This window comes from Canis lupus, chromosome 2 (genome assembly GCF_048164855.1).
Source record: "Canis lupus baileyi chromosome 2, mCanLup2.hap1, whole genome shotgun sequence".
Lineage (NCBI taxonomy): Eukaryota > Metazoa > Chordata > Mammalia > Carnivora > Canidae > Canis > Canis lupus.
Genome location: NC_132839.1, coordinates 39,831,224 through 39,849,742, shown reverse-complemented (window position 1 = coordinate 39,849,742; position 18,519 = coordinate 39,831,224). Strand labels below are relative to the sequence as shown.

Here is an 18,519-nt window from a genome sequence, read left to right as displayed (position 1 = left end):
CTAATAAGTATCTTGGCTCCAGTTGGTGCAACTAAAACTAGGACTTTTTTCAAGTGCCAATTCTGATTTTGTCTGCTTGATTAAACAGAAAATACAGCAATGTCACCCACATGGCTTGACATGAAACAACAGCAAACAAGTATACCCACACTCATGCCATCTATAATAAAAACCAAACATTCCCAAGCAGTCTCCTGAATGACAAGCATATTAGTGACACATGGAGGGACAGAGTGTCAGCTCAAAGCCAGGCAAGCCACAACCTTCCCACAAAACTGTGCTGTCTCCCCTCCCACATGACTCCTTGTTAGAGAAAACAAGCTTATGAATGACTCAGGAGGTGGCAGCCTTCTCTGGAAATCACTTCATGCTCCCTGTTTCCAAAGGCACTGGCCACCCAGCAAAGATGCCTTCCTCTGTCCCATTCAGCAGGGGTCAGCCAGGACCTGCTGCATGTCGGGTGCTCAGAGGTGGCTGATCTGAGAGCATCAGCCACCACGGTCCACATGAAGGTCTGACTTTGCACCTGAACAGATTTCACGAGCCCTTCTCCTGACAGGCAGGTGGCTCAGAAAAATGACAATATTGTTCTTTTCCTTCCATTCCTCTTATGATTCTGATCACTCCCATGACATTTGTCTAGAGAAGAATGAGTGCCTGGATGGAGTACTTATTCTTATAACAGTCAGCCCCATGGGGGTGATCATATCTTTTTGAAGCCAATCTGCAGCTTAAAAGAATTATGCCAAAGTCCATTAGGAAAACCAGCCAGTGGGTCTATCTTTTAACATCTCCAAGTGGACCTGGGAACAGGAGGAGGAATGAGAGTCTCTCCCCACTTGCCCTCCACCCACCCCTATCTAGATATTTTATGGAATATACCTATACTAAAAAAAATTATGCATCATCTGTCCAAAGTTCAAGCTTAACTGAGTGTCTGATTATTTACTAGATCTGCCAGCCCTACCTGGGGCCTGGCAGGCTGCCACCTCCACCAACCCCCACCTGGCACACTCAGGGCCTGGTCTTGTTCTCTATACCTGGTCTGCTAAAACTTCTACTGACCACCAGGACCACCTCGCATGTCCTTGACTCTGTCCTTCACTGGTGCCTGGGGTGCTTAGCCCAGCATTTCAAAGTAGAAGCAAATTACTCCTTCATGAAGCACTGTCCGAAGGCTATGTCCATAGAGCCAGTCCCAAGCAAGCACCAGCTAGGTATCCTGCATGGTGCCGAGTGCCTCACATTGAGGATCAGAAGACAAATGCAATGAAGATCTTGACCTGGGGTAGCTCCCCATCCAGCATGGCACAGCTCAGTAGTCCTGCTAGCTACAGACCCTCTGTGGGGCAAGCCAGACATTGAACAAATGCACAAATAAACAACAAAAGTTCCTGTGTGATCTGGCCTGAAAGGCTGAAGGGGGAGCCCAAAGGCTGAACCATCAAAGCCTTAGGGGCTATTAAATCTTTTTCATTTGAGTGCAACCAGGACCCTGGTGCATTGTTGGTGGAAACGTAAAATGTTGAGCTGTTGTAGAAAACAGTATGAATCCTCAGAAAGGTGCACACTGAATGCCTATATGATCCAGGAATTTCACTCCCAAAAGAGCAGAAAACAGCGATCTACACAAAATCTCGTACCCAAATATTCATGGCAGCATTACTCACAACAGTCAGAAGGCAGAAACAACGTGAATGTCTGTCCACAAATGAATGGATAAACAAATATGGTATATCCCTTCAATGGAATATCACTGAATCATAGAAAGGAACGAGTTCCTGACATATGCTATATAACATGAGGGAACCCTGAAAACAACATGCTCAGTGAAAGAAGCCAGACACACAAGGTCACATACTGTATGATTCCACTTAGATGGAAATGTCTAGAAACAGGCAAATCTATATATGGAGAAAGTAGATTTATCATTGGCAGAGGCTGTGGTGAGGGGGAAATGCATAGTGACTGACATAAGTATGGGCTCTCCTTTTAGGGTGATGAGAATGTCCTGGCCAAATAGTGGTGATTGCACAACACTGCACTAAATGCCACCAAACCATACCCTTTAAAATGATCAAAATAGTAAATTTTATGTGTGTATCAGTACAATTTAAAAATAATGTGGATGGGGCTCCTGGGTGGCTCAGTGGGTTAAGTGTCTGACTCTTGACTCTGGCTTGGGTCAATGATCTCAGAGTACTGGGATCAAGCTCTGTGTTGGGCTTTGCACTCAGCAGGGAGTCTCCTTAGGGATTTCTCTCCCTCTTTCTTTGCCCTTCCCCTGGCTCGCTCTCTCTCTCTCTAAATCTTTAAAAATTATTTTTAAATATTGTGGAAAGGAAAACTAACCAGAGCCCTTTAAGGATCAAAGATGTACCACCCTTGACTGTGTTATTCACTTTAGTTTAGCTGAAGGTCACCCACCAGCTTGTGCAGGACTGACTCTCTCCTTGGATACAAAGGCCAAAAGAAGGAGGTGAGCTGTCCAGATGTCACAGAGACTCATCTCTCCTGGTCACCTGCCTCACATACCGGGTCACATTTGGACTCATTTGTGGAAAGGAAGGCGCAAAGTGTGCTATGGAACTTGGGAGCCTTCCATTTGGTTTCATTCAATTCTCAAAGGAGAAAACCTACACCACCCCTTTCTAAAACTGTGGCTGGGGGGCCATGGGGGCTGCTTCTCCCATAGGTTCTACAAGCTGGCTGGAAACACTGGTGTATCTTCCCATCCTGCTAATTTAAAGGTGGGAAGCCCTGTGTGAGCAGTTTAATGACAGCAGCCCTCCAGGACAGAAGAATAGTTCTCTTGGCCCTTCTGGCAGGTGCTTGCATTCTCCCAGGAAACTGAAGCTTCTTCCCATACCCAGTCAAGAGCCCCATGCTCCCATTCTGCAAAAGCTAGCTTGACATCTGAGGAAGGAAACAAAGGTGCATAAGTCAAAAGGAAATCAAATGAGCAATACTAAGTCAATGTTGGAATTCTATATTGGACTTCTACTCATCTAAACACACCACTGTTCCCTACATGGAACTGCCATGACCACGTTCCTCTCACACCAGGACTTCTATGTTTCAGTCATTATTATTAGTCCTAAGTAATAAACGACTAGGCCTGCAAACACTAAAACAGACTAAAACAAAGTCTTATGATTCATAATTTGAAAAATAAGTTTAACCAGCTAATTTGGAAAGAGTATTCCAATGACCCACCCAGTTAACTTCTACTAAATCTACCTGCTCAACTTCTGTGATTATACAACATAGAATATTCGGTTTTCCTAACACTGAGGATAAGGAGGGAGAAGAGAACTAGCTGTTATTCTTTTTAAGATTTTTGTTTATTATTTGAGAGAGAGAGAGAGAAGGAGAGATTGTGCAAAAGTAGGGAGAAGGGCAGAGGGACAAGCAGACTCCTCACTGAGCAAGGAGCCTGACACGGGGCTTGATCTCAAGACCCCAAGATTGTGACCTGAGCTGAAATCAAGAGTCAGATGTTCATCCACTGAGCCACCCAGATGCCCCAGAACTAGCTGTTATTTTAATGATTTATTTGAATGATATCAACAAAGTAGGACCTCAATTATCTTACTTAAAAATGATCAGACCCACTGCCTTGTGGCCACACATATCATTGTCCACAGGCCCAAATGAATGAGGTCAGTTCATCTTGACTGCAACTACGCCAAACTGGTTTTAATTGGCCCAAAATGTGTGTGTGTGTGTGTGTGTGCGCGCACGTATGTTTGTCTGATACTGGTTACATGGTTTCAGATTGGCTCAACTTAGTTTTAGATGATTCAAATTGGCTCAAGCTAATAAATGAGCCAAGAGCCTTTCTTCCCTTTTTTTTCTTTTTTCTTTTCTTTTCTTTCTTTCTTTCTTTCTTTCTTTCTTTCTTTCTTTCTTTCTTTCTTTCTTTCTTCTTTCTTTCTTTTTCTTTCCTTCTTTTCTTTTTTTTCTTTCCTTCTTTATTTTTTTATTGTGGTAAATATACATAAAATAAAATTTATCATTTCAGTCATTTTTAAGTGGACAGTTAAAGTGGCATGAAATGCACTGACACTGTTGTGCAACCATTATCACCACCCATCCACAGAACTTTTCATCTTCTCTAACAGAAACTCTGCACCCATTAAACATGAACTTCCCATTGCCCCTCTCCAGCCTCTGGGAGCCATCATCCACTCTGTGTCTCTATGAATTTGATTACTCTGGGAACCTCACATACGTGGAATCATACAGGATTTGTCTTTTTTGTGACTGGCTCATTTCACTAAGTGTAGTATCCTCAAGGTCCGTCCATGTCGCAGCAGGTGCAGGATTCCCTTCCCTTTTCTGGCTGAATAATATTCCACTGCATATAAAGGTCTTTTTTTTTTAACTTTATAAAAAGATTCCATTTATTTATTTGAGAGATAGAGACAGTGGGGGGGTTGGAGGGAGGGGGCAGAGGCAGAGGGGGATGGAGACTTCCCCACTGAGCAGGAAGCCTGATGTGGGGCTCAATTCTAAGACCCTGGGATCATGACCTGAGCTGAAGGCAGATGCTTAACCAACTGAGCCAACCAGGTGCCCTAAGTCTTTTCTTTTGTACTTTATCACAACTATGGTTCTTTGGGTTGTTAATTCATTATGTTTCATTCTTCTTGGCATTTAAAAGAGAGTTGGAGGGTAGCCTGGGTGGCTCAGCGGTTTGGCGCCACCTTCTGCTCAGGGCCTGATCCTGGGGACCCGGGATCGAGTTCTACGTTGGGCTCCCTACATGGAGCCTGCTTGTCCCTCTGCCTGTGTCTCTGCCTCTCTCTCTCTCTCTCTCATGAATAAATAAATATTTTTTCTTTAAAAAAAAACAAGAATAATGAATCCAGTCAATTGAAACCCACTAAATACATATAAAAAAAGAGTTGGGGATTAAATATTAATGAGATATTAGGCAAGAAAAACCTTGGGCAGCAATTTCATGCCACAACATCTCCCATAATTGCAAATTTGATGCAGCAAAAAGAGCCCTGATCTGCCATTGGTTTTGTTTTCTGGAGCAGGTTTTGAGGACTGATGAGTGGCTAGATCACTCCTCTTCTCTTAAAGATTAACATTCTTATTTCTCAAAGTAACTAATATGCTACCTTTATATACTTGGGTTCCAAGAAGGGATGGAAGGAAGGAGGAAAGGGAGGGAGAACGGGAGGGAGGGAGGGGGAGGGGACAGATTATGAGAAGGAGGAGCTTCTATTTTCAATAGACCAGGAAAAAGAGGAAGCAGGGGCACCTGGGTGGTTCAGTCAGTTGAGCATCCAACTCTTGATTTTGGCTCAGGTCGTGATCTCAGGTTTGTGAGTTAAGCCCCACATCAGGCTCCATGCTCTGTGGAGAGTATGCTTAGGATTCTCTCTCTTCCTCTGCCCCTCTGTACCCACCAGCTTTCTTTCTCTAAGGTAAATAAATTGAGAGAGAAGAGAAGAGGAGAGGAGAGGAGAGGAGAGGAGAGGAGAGGAGAGGAGAGGAGAGGAGAGGAGAGGAGAGGAGAGAAAAAAGAAAGTAGCAGCAGGAGTGGTCCCAAGATCCCAGAAGCACCCAGGCACCTGGCCTGAGTGTGGCATAGTCCAGGTCTAAGCTTGTCTGCTGAAGACAGTGGGGCAGTTGAGTCTGTGTCAGTGTGCATAATGGTCAAAGTCAGCAGACCCAGGGGTGCTGGGAAGGAAAGTTAGGAACAGCTGTCTCCTCTCTGGCACCAAGGGCTGATCTGAAGGGAAGCAAGAGCCTCAAAGGCTGGGTGGGGAGTGTTAGGGTAGGGGTCAGGCTACATCAGAAATCAGAGTGGGCAAACAGGTCTCAGAGGCAGAATGAGAGGCCACTTGCAAGTGTCCAGGCCAGTGAAGAGGAGGGCTGACCAGAGAGGATGAATGAGCAACCTCCCCAAACAGCAACACCCCTCCAACCTTTATAACATGCCCAAGCTTCTCTCCTGAGCAACAACCCTCATCCAGAGTCAAGTTCAGGTTCACTGACCTGTATGGCCTGTGTGCTCTCACAGCAGGGTAAGGTGGCCAACTCTGGGGACAGATCCTGCAGTGCATCAGCACCCAAGACACTACATGGCCATCTCAGTCAATGTATCTTAAAAGGAGACGGGAACCAGACAGATGCAGGCCTGGACCACATGCTCCCTGTTGAAACCAGAGGAGCCAAACAATGAGATTCTGTAAGCACAGTTCCAAATATCCTTCAGCTCTAACAGTTTGGGCCTTGGCTTGGAGAGATGCCGGCTTCTCTGCTATGAAGGCTGATGGTGGAATGAGCAAACAGATCTGGACCTGACAGGGTCTGGGGAGTCCATCCACATCCCTGGAGGCGCCATGCTGCCCCACACCTTTCTCGAAGTTTCTAAGATGTGCTCAGGCTTCCTGAATTGTCTGTGGTGTTAGCCATATAGGGTTGGGAGGTATTCTCTATTTGCCTCCTGTTATCACAGTCCCATGACGCTTTAAGTAATGGATTAGCCTTGGCTGCAATCAAAATGCTTTGGGTTGACAACTCCATGACTGCCACCCCCACACTGTCACACCTTGGGAGAGGGCACCATGTGTGACATCACACATCTCTGAGTCTTGTGTTCAGCAAAGTGGCCTTTCTTCCTGAACAGAAGATGTTTCTAAAAATTATTCCATGGAGCCTTGCACTTCCTAGGGACTGTCATGTGACTCAGCAGTTTTGTCAGCAGGCTGTGTAGTTGCAAGCCCCTGGAATATGTGAGGGACTGTGGGAGGTGCTGCAGGGGCTGAGGCGGGGAGCTGCCTGTGGGCCAACTCCCTGCCTCAGTCCCCTTCCCACCCACTCCTCCCACTCCCCAGACCTGCTCCAGACATACACACTGCAGGCTACTCAGGTCGATTCAAGATCCACACGTGCTGGGCATCCTCTCCCTGCTGGCACCTCCTCAGGCCCCTCCCTTCTTGTCCTTATAGACACGGCTCATTTACTGGCTTCGGTTCCCAAATGTGAACCTCTGCCCTCATAATCCATCAGAGTTGCAGGGGGCTCCCCAGCATGATCTCTCCTAAGAGGTTCCTCCCTCTTCCAGCCCCCATCACAATGCCAGCCCCCACGCACCTCCACCTTCAGCATCACCTGGTTAGTTTGCTTCCCAAGTCTCCCCCCCCCCCCGCCCTCCGTGAAGTTCCACAGCTTCTTGGCTTCTCACCTCTGCTGCAGTCAGTCCCTCTCCTAACCACCTGGCCCCATCTGGGCTGGGGAGTCTCTATCTCCCTCTAGAACAAGGCTTGCAATGTGGGCTTATGTCACTTTTAATCTTTGCATCCCCAGTACCTAGCACATCACAGGTGCCAATATGCAAGGGCTTCTGGGGAAGGAATGCAGATGCCAGCAGCCCAGGGAATCTGGGAAGCCTGGTGGAGACACTTGGCTTTGAAGGAGAGCGGGACTTATGTGCAGATACTCCAGGTTAAGGAGAGTGCCTCAGACAGCCACTTGGAATTAGTGAGAGATGGTGGTCCAGAGCCCAGCTCATCTGCCCAGAAAGTGGAGTTCTCTGTTAATTTCCTATTAGGAATGTGGTGTGGGGAAATGAGGGCAACCCTTGGAGATGTGTAGGTGTCACTCTGTTCCCCAAAATCAGACTCCAGAGCAGAAAGAAACTGAGGATGTCCCCAGGTGGGCACGTGAGAACTGCCTACTCCTGACGTCTCTGCAGAAGACAGGGCCCACCTGAGGAAGGCCTGCAGAGAGGGGAGAGCCCAAGGACACCTCTGTCAGCCAGGTACCTCTGTCCTGCCAGGTATTACCCTGACCATATATATATCCCACCTGTCTGCGGTATCCCTGGCCAGTCCTGGTCCTCCTCCCACCTTGCCTCATAGTGTTGGCTTCAGCCCTCCTGTGATGGCACTCCAGAAGGCAGTGATGCCCACCTGCTTAGAGATGTGCCCAGTCCTGCACAGCTTGGCCCTGGACCCAAACTGTTTGCAGAGCCTCACCCAACTACCTCCCACCACATCCTGAAAGAGGCTCCCCTGGACTTGAAATTATCACTATCACCATCCAGGGGGGTGCTCCACACCCCTCATATCCACTGCAGACTCTGATCCATACCAACTCTGCTCCCCGCAGCCCCAGGGTATACATAGTTGGTGCATGTAATGCGTCCAGAATGTTCCAGAACTGGAAGCTAGGGCAGCAGGATGAGGTCCAGGCTTCCTGGCTCTGGCATCTACTCTCTTTACCACTGCACCTTACTCTGTCATCAAGGGCTAGAGGCGGGAACATTTCTTTCTAGATTATTGCTAGTGGAAGGGCTCTACACAATTTTCTTGGACAATAAAACAGTATTTTAGAGACCCTGGCTTTAATGAGATTTTAAAATCACCTAAGCAATCCCAGATTCCTGATAAATAAGCTGCTCTGTGACAACAACAGCCACCTCTGGTCACATGTCCTCAAGAGGCTTCATAAAAATCAAATAAGGCCATTGTGCTGACTTAACAAATAGGCCCAGAGATATCAAATTTGGAAACCTAAGCAGATCAACGCCAAGACCATACCAGCCTGTTGTTTCTCAGGGTGGCCCCAGGAACTAGTTATGGCAGGTGCCACAGCTACCCATCATCCAGAGGAGCAGAGGAGGCTGGAGAGGGGCACAGGAGCCCCCAGGACTCTCCCGTGCCACTTCCTCATGTGCACAAGAAAGACAGGACCCAATGCTATGGGTGGGAAGAGGAGCAGGGGTGCCTTCAGAATCGGGGGGCAGGGCTGTGGGAAGAAAGAGGCCACCTACACTACATAGAAACACAGGGGGTGGGGGAGGACCTTCCCCGACTGGGCCATGCCTTTGTCTCCCCAAGAATTCCTGCCCTCAGAGCCTGCCCCCAGGTTTTCTCCAGCTCTGTTTCACTTATGGCAAGCTTTGGAGGGAATGCTCCCTCCAGGGCACAGTGCAATCACCAGATCCCTTTGAGCACCTGCTGCCCCATAGCATGCCAAGAGAGGTTACCCGGGAGCCAATAATCCTGGGATACCCCTTTAAGCCTCTCAGGGCATGGTGCCCTTTACTGCTAAACAGGTGCCCATACCAACTTCCTATGCCCTATGCCGCTGAACAGGGCACGCATGAGAAGCACCAGCCCAGAGGAAGTGCCCACAGCACCACTGTCCACCCTACCCCCAGGCAGGCTGAGGTCACCCATGTACTTAGCATCTTCCCTCTGTATTTGGTGCCAGCATTCCTACCACAATTCAAAAAGTCCTTCAAAAAGCCAGCCTCAACTGAATGCCAAAGCACAGCAAAGCCATCCCCACAGGAGCAATGATAAACACTTGTACATCTGATGTGGTCTCGAAGCTCTGCATCATGCCTCAATTTAACTGTTGTATTAAGCTGGCTATGATGTATTGATTTTCCTTTTTTTTCTATTGTCAGAGGGTTCTTTTCAGAAAGCGCTGGCTGGACCAGTGATAAACAGAAATCTTGAAAATCCCCAAAAATCCAAACATGCATTTAGAGTGCAATCTCAGCATGCAAGGCAATTCTGGGCAGTTGCCACAGAAATCAAACTCTTTGAACTAGATGGTCATTGAAGTCCTGATGTGCACCCAGCCCACAGAGGACACATAACAGGACAGGGAATGCGTGCAGCTCAAGACATCTCTCAGAGCCCAAAGGAGGAAGTCTATTAAGGGGGGAGTCTCAGGCACAGAGCAGATATTTTCAGAGTACCTCTTCTCTAGCTAGATGTCCCAAGGTAACACATGAAAAAGATGGGATTCCAAAAGAATCAGTCCAAATCGAACCCAGTCCTCATCAAACCCAGATGCACTACGCATCACCCAGAGACTGCAAGAACCCGTCACTTCAGATTAGGTTTGGATGGAATGCTCCAAATGAGGCAGCTGAGGCTTATGTGGGAAAAGCACCACACCCGTGGTCACACAGCTTGAAGATCTGAAGATCCATAGATCTGAAGATCTATGGAACTATGATCTTTGGTGCCAAATATGCTCTTATAGGAACATGGAGGAGCAGCCCCAGGAGAGCACTGATCAGCAAGCCCCTCTTCATAGGCAGTGTGTGGATGCCTTGCCAAATTCCCAAAGCTCATTCCTGGGCTGTGAGACCAGAGTCCTCCCTCTACTCAACAGAGACAGGTGCAGAAATGGCAATTCAGTCTGGTTATTCAATACTAACTAGGCTGGATGCAGCTCACGTATTCTTTAATCATTATTTCATAATTATATATATAATATATATAAATATTTTTTATAATATATATAAATATATCAATATTTCATATCAACCTGGATAAAATTAAGGAAAGTAGTTCACAGATAATCTCTATTTGACTACTTTGATCTGTAGCCTGAGACCTCATGAAGCCAGGATGTTAGGACAATTTTACAGACCAAAGGTTTTGAGGACTCTGGGTACCTCACTGGTATCATGACACACATATCATGAACCATGGAGCACATCAGGCCTTGCAGCTACCCAGTAAATAAGGACACAATGGGAGAGATACTGCTGTCGGGGAGGAATACTGCCCAATTCATCCACACTGCCTCATTCACCAGCAGGCGGACTCAAACACCCCTGCCACAGAAGTCAGCATTAGCTCTTCTAGAAAGAAGCCCTTCAAGAGCTGCATGGTGCAGTGGTGAGAGGCATGAATCTTGGTGCAACACAGACTGTTTACCCCTCGAGCTGTTTGACCATGGGTGTGGTGCTTTTCCCACGTAAGCCTCAACTGTCTCATCTGTAAAATGGGAATAATCCTAGTTCCTATCTCTTCCAACTGTTCTAGGATTCACTTAGATTGGACACAGGAAGCCCTGGGCACAGTGCTGGCTTGCAACCACCAAACAGCAGCCTCATCTCCATCATCACCTGGGATTTCCCACAAATAGCAAAGCAAGAAACATGAACTCCTCAGAAGCCAAGGGTCCCTATGGCAACAGAGGTGACACCTTTTCTATCATCAGCATTTTGGGTTGATGTTGAACCATCCTGGAATAGAGCCATGAAGGGAGAGATCTAGGGAAGTCTGGCTCCCCGTCCCCTAGGATGGGCAACTATGGTCAGTATTTTTCTGACAGGCTCTGCATGGAGAGAAAAGGGTCTAATAATCAAGTTTTTTTGGGAAACACTGGCCAAGCAGGGCTGGAGGTATCTTGATTAGCACTGAGTCTGGGACTTCGCACAGCACACATACAATCAAGGAGCAAATCTCTGAGATGGGAAACCTCTGCAGTAAAGTTTCTCAAACGTCAACCAGATGCAGTTAATGCTCCTTGTCTGTGAGAGTTATATTCCATAAGCCTTCTGTGAACTCCCCGTGTGTGAGTACTGACCCACCTCCTAGGAGAAAGAACCCGGATGTGGTTCCTGTAAAATCTGTGGTCATCATTTTTGTTGATCAATCAATACATAACCGTGTTTTATGTGTTTCTATTTAGACACCTTATTTAGTGTGTATTCCCACAAATAATCATATCTAGTATTTCTTTATAATAAAACAAGTCGATAGGAGTCTAACATTTCCCTGACCTTGGATAATGAGACCATAAATTTCTTTTGCTCTCAGCCTCATCACAGTGCCTTCCTTATGCTCTTTTGATTAGTGGGTCATCTCACGAATTCACAAAGTTAGCCCCTTTCCCAATGCTTCCTCATATACTATACATATTACTTTAGCACTTTGCAGAGCAACCTTGTGTACAGATTGGCAAATTCTCTCTTCCTCTTTCTGGCTGTGCCATATTGTTGACTCATGGCCAACAGCTCCATAACTCACACCTACAGAAAATATCTAACACAACGTATCCATAATGCACATCACAGCTTTCTCATGCTTAGAAACATCAGACAGCACACCACCACTGCACTTGGGGGTCATTTTACCATCCCACAAAAAAAGCACAAAAATGCAAAAAAAAAAAAAAAGATCACAAAAAAGATCATGAAAAGGACACCTGTTTGCAGTGTGAGAGCTGCAACAAGAAGGCAGTGTCTCCTTGTTCAAACTCAACTGGGATCATGCACGTGTTTCTGCCTCTCTGTGCATGGCCCACGAATGCTTGCAAAGGTGCCACAAGTATTGATTTTAAGCTTACCCATAAATGTTAGTGAGTACGCTGATTCACAGATAATGGAATCCATGAATGACTAGGACCAGCCAGGCTGTGTTTACAGAACACATCTAACAGGATGCTTTGGGAAATGCTATCAGGTAGTTTGCCTCTTTGATTTGAAAATTCAGTGACAGAATCAGGCACTGCCACATAGCAAGATTTTGGGGTTTTCTTTGCTTCTGCTTTCCAAATTCCCCTCAACAAACCTGCACTGCTTTGAAATAGTTCTTTCTTCTCTAGGAACACTCAACACAAATCTCTGTTCCCCACAATTCCATTCTGTCTTGAAAACAACTTGAGCCTATCTCCTCTGGGTTCTCTCACATCCTGCCCTCCCCATCCCACCTCCACCTCCTAGTGCAGACCTCTTGGTCTCACCAGGATCACACAGGTGAGAGGTCCACCTGCAAACTGGAGCCTTTTCCAAAGGAGACACACCAAAGGAAACATCTGTAGCAATTAAGTAGCATCTGGAGCATACAAAGTGCTCCTAGGAAATAGAAAAGCATCCAGATACCACAAGATAAACAGCACACATCAAGCAATTCATAGAAAAGGAGAAACAAGTAGGCAACATAAACTTGGGGAGATGTTCAACATTCATGTCCACTATGGGAATTTATTTTCACATAATAAACCAGAAGAAGGGAAAATTGTAAGAGATGTCTATGCCAGTTTGACTGGTAAAAGACAATGCCACCTTCAACCGGCAGGCTCAGTGTCAGGGTATGTGGGGATGAATGAATTAGATGTCACGTGGCCTGAATGGAACATTCAAAGGTCAGTAAAAATGATTCCAAAAACTACATGGCAACACAGAGAAACATTTGCAATATGTCATGTTCTAAAAGGTGGATGGCAAAATTACATCTGGACTTCAATGACAGCCACATACATTATTCATGTTCAATGCTAGAGTCTGAAGAGGAACACAGAAAAACCAAGAGCTCATCTGCTAGGGCGGTAGGAGACATGGTGGATACTTTCTCCATATTCCCATTTCTAATTCCATTGTAATACTGTTGTCCATGCAAGGACAAAATAAAATGCTAGGCAATACTGTTCAAAGAGGCCATGACGTAACTTCTCCAGCTTTAAAATGAGTGTCAGAGGGACGCCTGGGTGGCTCAGTGGTTGAGCGTCGGCCTTTGCCTCAGGTTGTGATCCTCAGGGTCCTGGGATCGAGTCCCATATCGGGGTCCCTGCATGGAGCCTGCTTCTCCCTCTGCCTGTCTCTCTCCCTCCCTCTCTCTCTCTCTCTCTCTCTCTCTCTGTGTCTCTCATGAATAAATAAATAAAATCTTAAAAAAAAAAAAAAGATGATCCTATCACAGTGGCTCTTTTGGTCCAATTTCAAAGGGTTCCTCATCTGGAGAATGGGTCACTTGGATTTTTGAGATGTAAAGACCTAAGTCACATTCATTCAGACAGGGCACAGCACCTCAGGAGTCCTCGGGCCCCGTTTTCATCCACGACCCTTATTGGCCCTGAGCTGGGAACCACCAGGCTTTCCCCTTGATGGAATTCATTTGTGAGAATGAATGAGAGAGGAAACCAAAAAAAAGCTCTGCGATGATTAACCAGTGTGAAGGAGCTTTTCCAGTGTCTGGGATAAGAGTGTTAGCTTCAAGGAGACACTGTATTTAGGAAGAGAAGTACCCTGCTCTTCCAATCAGTGCCACGTCTCTGAGGAAGGGCGCCCCTGTGGGGTCTTCATGGCTTGGGCTACCCCACCTCCACCACCTCCACAGCCCTTTGAAACCAGCACCACCACCCGTGCATTCATCCTTTAGTCTCTCCAACCCAAAGTCTGCATCTGTTCTCAAATTAGCATCTAGAGGTTCCAAGAAAGTGCAAAAACAGCAAAGCATCTGACATTGTCCACTCCCTGTCATGCTCTAAAGGTAATGTCCTCTTGACAAGAACTTTGTCAGGGAAGTCATTTGTGCAAGGCAGAATATGTGCACCCGCCCTATGCAGCCCACACCTGTCCCTGGGGTGCCATAGCCACTGTTAGGCCATGAGTTCAACTCCACCAGAGTGAAGTGGACCAGCAGTGTTTTGGCCTAAAGCTCAGACCTTAGGCCCAGAGCCACCTGCCCTTGGCGGGGGAGCTCCCCACGTCCACTGGTTCAACAGCAGTCTCTCTACAGCCTCAAACCCCTGGTGTGTGCACAACTGCCCTGAATGACAGAAACACCCTGAAAGTGAAGTCAACTTATATTTAAAAACCTTTAAAAAGAACAAAAGGCATCAAAACATGCAAGTGCTAGAAATCTAGCAGCAAGCAAATATGACTTATAACTCAAAGACATGTTCTTAGCATATGTATATCTGTTTTAAACTCATGGCCTCTTCTCGGTGGGGGGGAGGATAATAATTAAGGCTTTGAAAAATATAAAAGCATTTTGTTCTCATGCCCATGGCATTGGCCAAATAGAAGTTACTTTACACAAGTGTAACAATCACATCTTCTTTATGTATTCACAGAGGGGTGTTATTCTTTTCTTTTCTTTTCTTTTTTTTTGAAAAGCAGCTTTTCAAATATAGCTATTAGAATACATGTTCACTTCGATATAATTAAAAGAAAATATAGTTATGCTTAAATCCATTGGCCTCATTAACATGCATTTTTCTCCAACACTTTGTCAAACCTTCAAATAATTATTTTCAGAATAGTTATTTACAGCTAATTGCACAGAATGCCAAGCCCCCAAGCTTTCAGAAAAGTGTCACCAGGATACAATGGCCCCTGTGAAATGTGCTTAAGTCGCTCTCCCTTGTCACTGGGGCATCGAACCACTGTCTGCAGACTGCACAAGCCAGCCATTCCACATCCTTGCCAATGTCCTGTTGGCCTGAAGAGACCAGTTTGTGGGGGGATGGTACTTGCACAGACCATCCAAACCAGGAACAGATCCCAGGCAAGTGGGCTAGAAACCAAATCTCTATTAGGTAGGAGGGAGGTGTCTTCTGGATGGCACTAGAACATCCATACACCTGCTATGTAACTAACTGAACGAATGAGGAACTACATGAGCATTTCAACTATGGGCTTTGGCATCCATGTGGGTGACACCAGAGCATCCTTTGCTCTCCGGACCCCTCCACCTCCTCTTCCCTGGGGACAGCCAGAGTCCTACCTGCTCTTGGGGCCACTTTGCCCTCTCCTCTGGAGTCCTGGACTTGGTCTTGAAGCCTCTCTGGGGGTCTCCGGAGTGCTTGGCCTCAGGAGGGAGGTTCAGTGACTTGGGCCTTCCCTCGTGTCTGCTAGGGCCATGGCTGGCCTCGCAGGGTGGGCAGGTTTCTGTAGAGCCCCCGGGGCCCGGCTCAGGCCCCCGCACCAGTGTGTGTTCAGGGCTGGCCTCACCGGCACTGGTGATGCTGGTCATGCTCAGGCTCATTTTGATCTCAGCCACAATCTGGTCGATGTCCTCCTCCTGATCCTCCAGGTCCCCGTCCCCACGCCTTGGGCGATAGGGGGAGGCACCACCCGCATTCCCGTTGGCCTCCGTGGGGTAGTAGTCCTGGTAGCCCTCTTCACTGGGACAGTAGTGGACGCCTTCTTCCTGGTCCTGGGCCTCTAGGGCGGAGGCCTCATCCTCCGGGACGGGGAGGTGGCCATCCCGGTAGTCTGGGCTGCCTCCGTCGGCGGGGCCGTGGGGGTGGGGGCCCGCTGAGTCTGTCCACTCCTCCACCGCCTCCTGGCACTCGTCCGTCTCCAGGTGGCGGGGGCCGTGGGCCAGGTAGCCCTCCCCGTTGCAGTCCATGCCCTCCAGGTAGCTGTCATCCTCGGGGCAGTAGCGGATGTAGTAGGTGATGCCCTCCTCCTCCTCGGGGAGGCCCTCGTCGTAGTCCTCCTCCTCGGAGGTGTTGTTCACGTAGTCGGAGCTGGAGTCCCCATCGGGGCTGTGGTCGTGACAGCCCTGGTCCGGGGGCGCGGGGCTCTCGGGCCGCAGGGCGGCCAGCTCCAGGCGCTCGGGCACGTACTCCTCGGGGGGCAGCTCCGCCTCCCCGCCGCCGGGCTCGGGGCCGTGGGGAGCAGGGCCCGGCCTCGCCCGGTGCTCCAGCGTGCCGCTCGCCGTGCTCTGGCGCTTCCGGCTGGCCATGGCGATGCTCACGCGGCCATCGTCACCCCCGGGCAGCCGCTGTGGGGAGGAACGTGGGAGAGGACAGTCAGAACCCCACCGAGCACAGCCGCCCCGGCCCGCTGTGGCCACCACGCTCGTCCTCGCACAGCCTAGCAGCAGGGCAGACGGCAGCTGCCGCGCACTCCCGGCCAGAGCCCCGCGCCCACGTCACGCGGAAGGGCGCCGAGGGGCCGGAGGCCAGGCACCTGCCGTTCACCCGGAGGGGAGGGCGCCTCCCTCCCTGCATCCCACCGGCTCACTCAGGACTTCCCAAAAATGCACACGGTGGGCCGCCGGGGTGCTCAGCGGTTGCGCGTCTGCCTTCCGCTCGGGTCATGCTCCCAGGGTCCCGGGATCGAGTCTCGCACCGGGCTCCCTGCAGGGAGCCTGCTTCTCCCTCTGCCTGTGCCTCTGCCTCTCTCTGGGTCTCTCATGAATGAATAAATAAATCTTTAAAAAAGAATTGCTCGCCCAGCTTAGGTAGCCAAGGTGACAAGACACAGAGTCATCAGATCAAGTCATTTGCTCCCAAAAAGAAAAAGAGAAGCTTGCATTCGGAAGACATGATGAGGTCTGATGAGGAGGGATCCTACCTCTCAAGTCTAAATCTGCTGTTCTTCAAAGGTACCCTCATATTCCCTCCTTGGCACACAGAGGCCTCTCCTTCCTCCTCCTGCTCAGACAGCATCCCCCAGTGTCCAGAAGTGCTGGGAACTGTCCAGGCCAACTGCACAGGGACACTGAACCCCAAACCCTGGCCTCATGCATGTAGCAGCAGCAGGGGGAGAGCCCAGAAGAGGGTGACCCTGCAGGGAGGACAGCACTGCCCAGCCACGGAGAGAAGGGGAACCCACAGGAGGGGGCCGAGGGTGGGTCATGGTTACTGCAGGGCGCCTCAAAGGTCCTATGTATCCAAACCAAGGAGGTCCTTGTCCTACCACCCAGGACTCTGCATTTCATCTCATGAACCCTGCAGAGTCATCAGGCAACTTTCAGCAGGTGCATGACATGCGGGATTTCTCTTTTAGCCTCACTTCTCTGAGCCTGGCATAGAAGAGACACTAGGGATGAGAAAGCTGTGGAAGGGAGACCACTGACAAGTCGATTCCCATGCTCTAGGGCAAGCAAGGGGCTAACATCAGGGGAAAGGCACAGAGGATATTCAAACAGATGGTTAATGCTTTATTTCTTCAACTGAGTACTTCTCAAGATGTTTGCTTTATTCCTTAAATTGTGCTTTTACATTACATATGCCTTGTTTTTGTTTGCATCATAGTTCATTTAAAAAAATTTTTTTAAGATTTATTTATTTGACAGAAAGAGCATGTGCACACAAGTGGGGGAAGGGGCAGAGGGAGAAGGAGAAGCAGACCACCCCTCCCTACCCCCACTGAGTAGGGAGCCCAACACAGGGCCCAATCCCAGGACCCCAATATCGTGACCTGAGCCAAAGGCTGATGCTTAACCAACTGAGCCACCAGGTACCCCACAGTTCATATATTTTTAAATAAATAAATAAATAAATAAATAAATAAATAAATTTATTCAAGATTCATTTCTTCCCATGTCCAGAGAGAAGAAATGAGAGCCTGTACCCATGAAAATGATTACAATGGTAAGTTTCATGATATGTAGTTTTTATCACCATTTTAAAACTTTTTTTTTTTTTTTTTTTTTTTAAGAAATGTGAGCTTAAACTAAACCAGTGGAAAGGAGAGAGAAGACATGACTCAGAGAATATTTGGGCAGCAGAAGCAATGGGATCTGGAATCAGCAGGAATAGAGAGTAAAGAATGGAGACAGGGGCTCTCATAGCACTTCTGGCTCAGGCTCGAGCTTGCTGGGCTATACATTCTCTTTCTTCTACTTTACCTCCCAGAAAAGTCCTAAACTAAAGACCCTTTGCATTCTGTATTTCCCAGGGCACCCACACAGTATTTTGCTTGTAGTAGAGCCTAAGACACGTTTTGCTATGACACTGGGTTTATCAGATGGCCAGTCACAACATGATGACAATAACATGGATCAGTCCCTGACCTTCTAAATAAGCAGGCTATCATGTAAGGCAATCCCAGGCAAAAATCTCAGTGGAATACTGGGGAAACTTTGACTCGATAATTCTCAAGTTCATTTGGAATAATAAACATGTGAAAATAGCTGAGAAAGACCTAAAAATGTGAGTAATGAAAAGAACATTACTCTGAAGTCACAGTAATTAAAATGGCCTGGTATCATGACTGGACAA

General features: G+C 47.9%; 1 protein-coding gene across 5 annotated transcripts in view; it reads right to left on the bottom strand.

Annotated features, from left to right (window-relative positions):
- Positions 1 to 18,519, bottom strand: part of APBA2 (amyloid beta precursor protein binding family A member 2) — a 238,941-nt gene that overhangs the window by 45,464 nt on the left and 174,958 nt on the right. For 2 of the 5 annotated variants that reach the window (XM_072796094.1, XM_072796085.1), the window contains one exon: positions 15,288 to 16,292. In XM_072796094.1, coding sequence (XP_072652195.1) covers positions 15,288 to 16,253 — 966 coding nt within the window. In that variant the 5' untranslated portion in view covers positions 16,254 to 16,292. Of the gene's footprint in view, positions 1 to 15,287; positions 16,293 to 18,519 lie in introns of those variants that run through there. The other 3 variants (XM_072796076.1, XM_072796065.1, XM_072796069.1) reach the window with 2 other exon arrangements.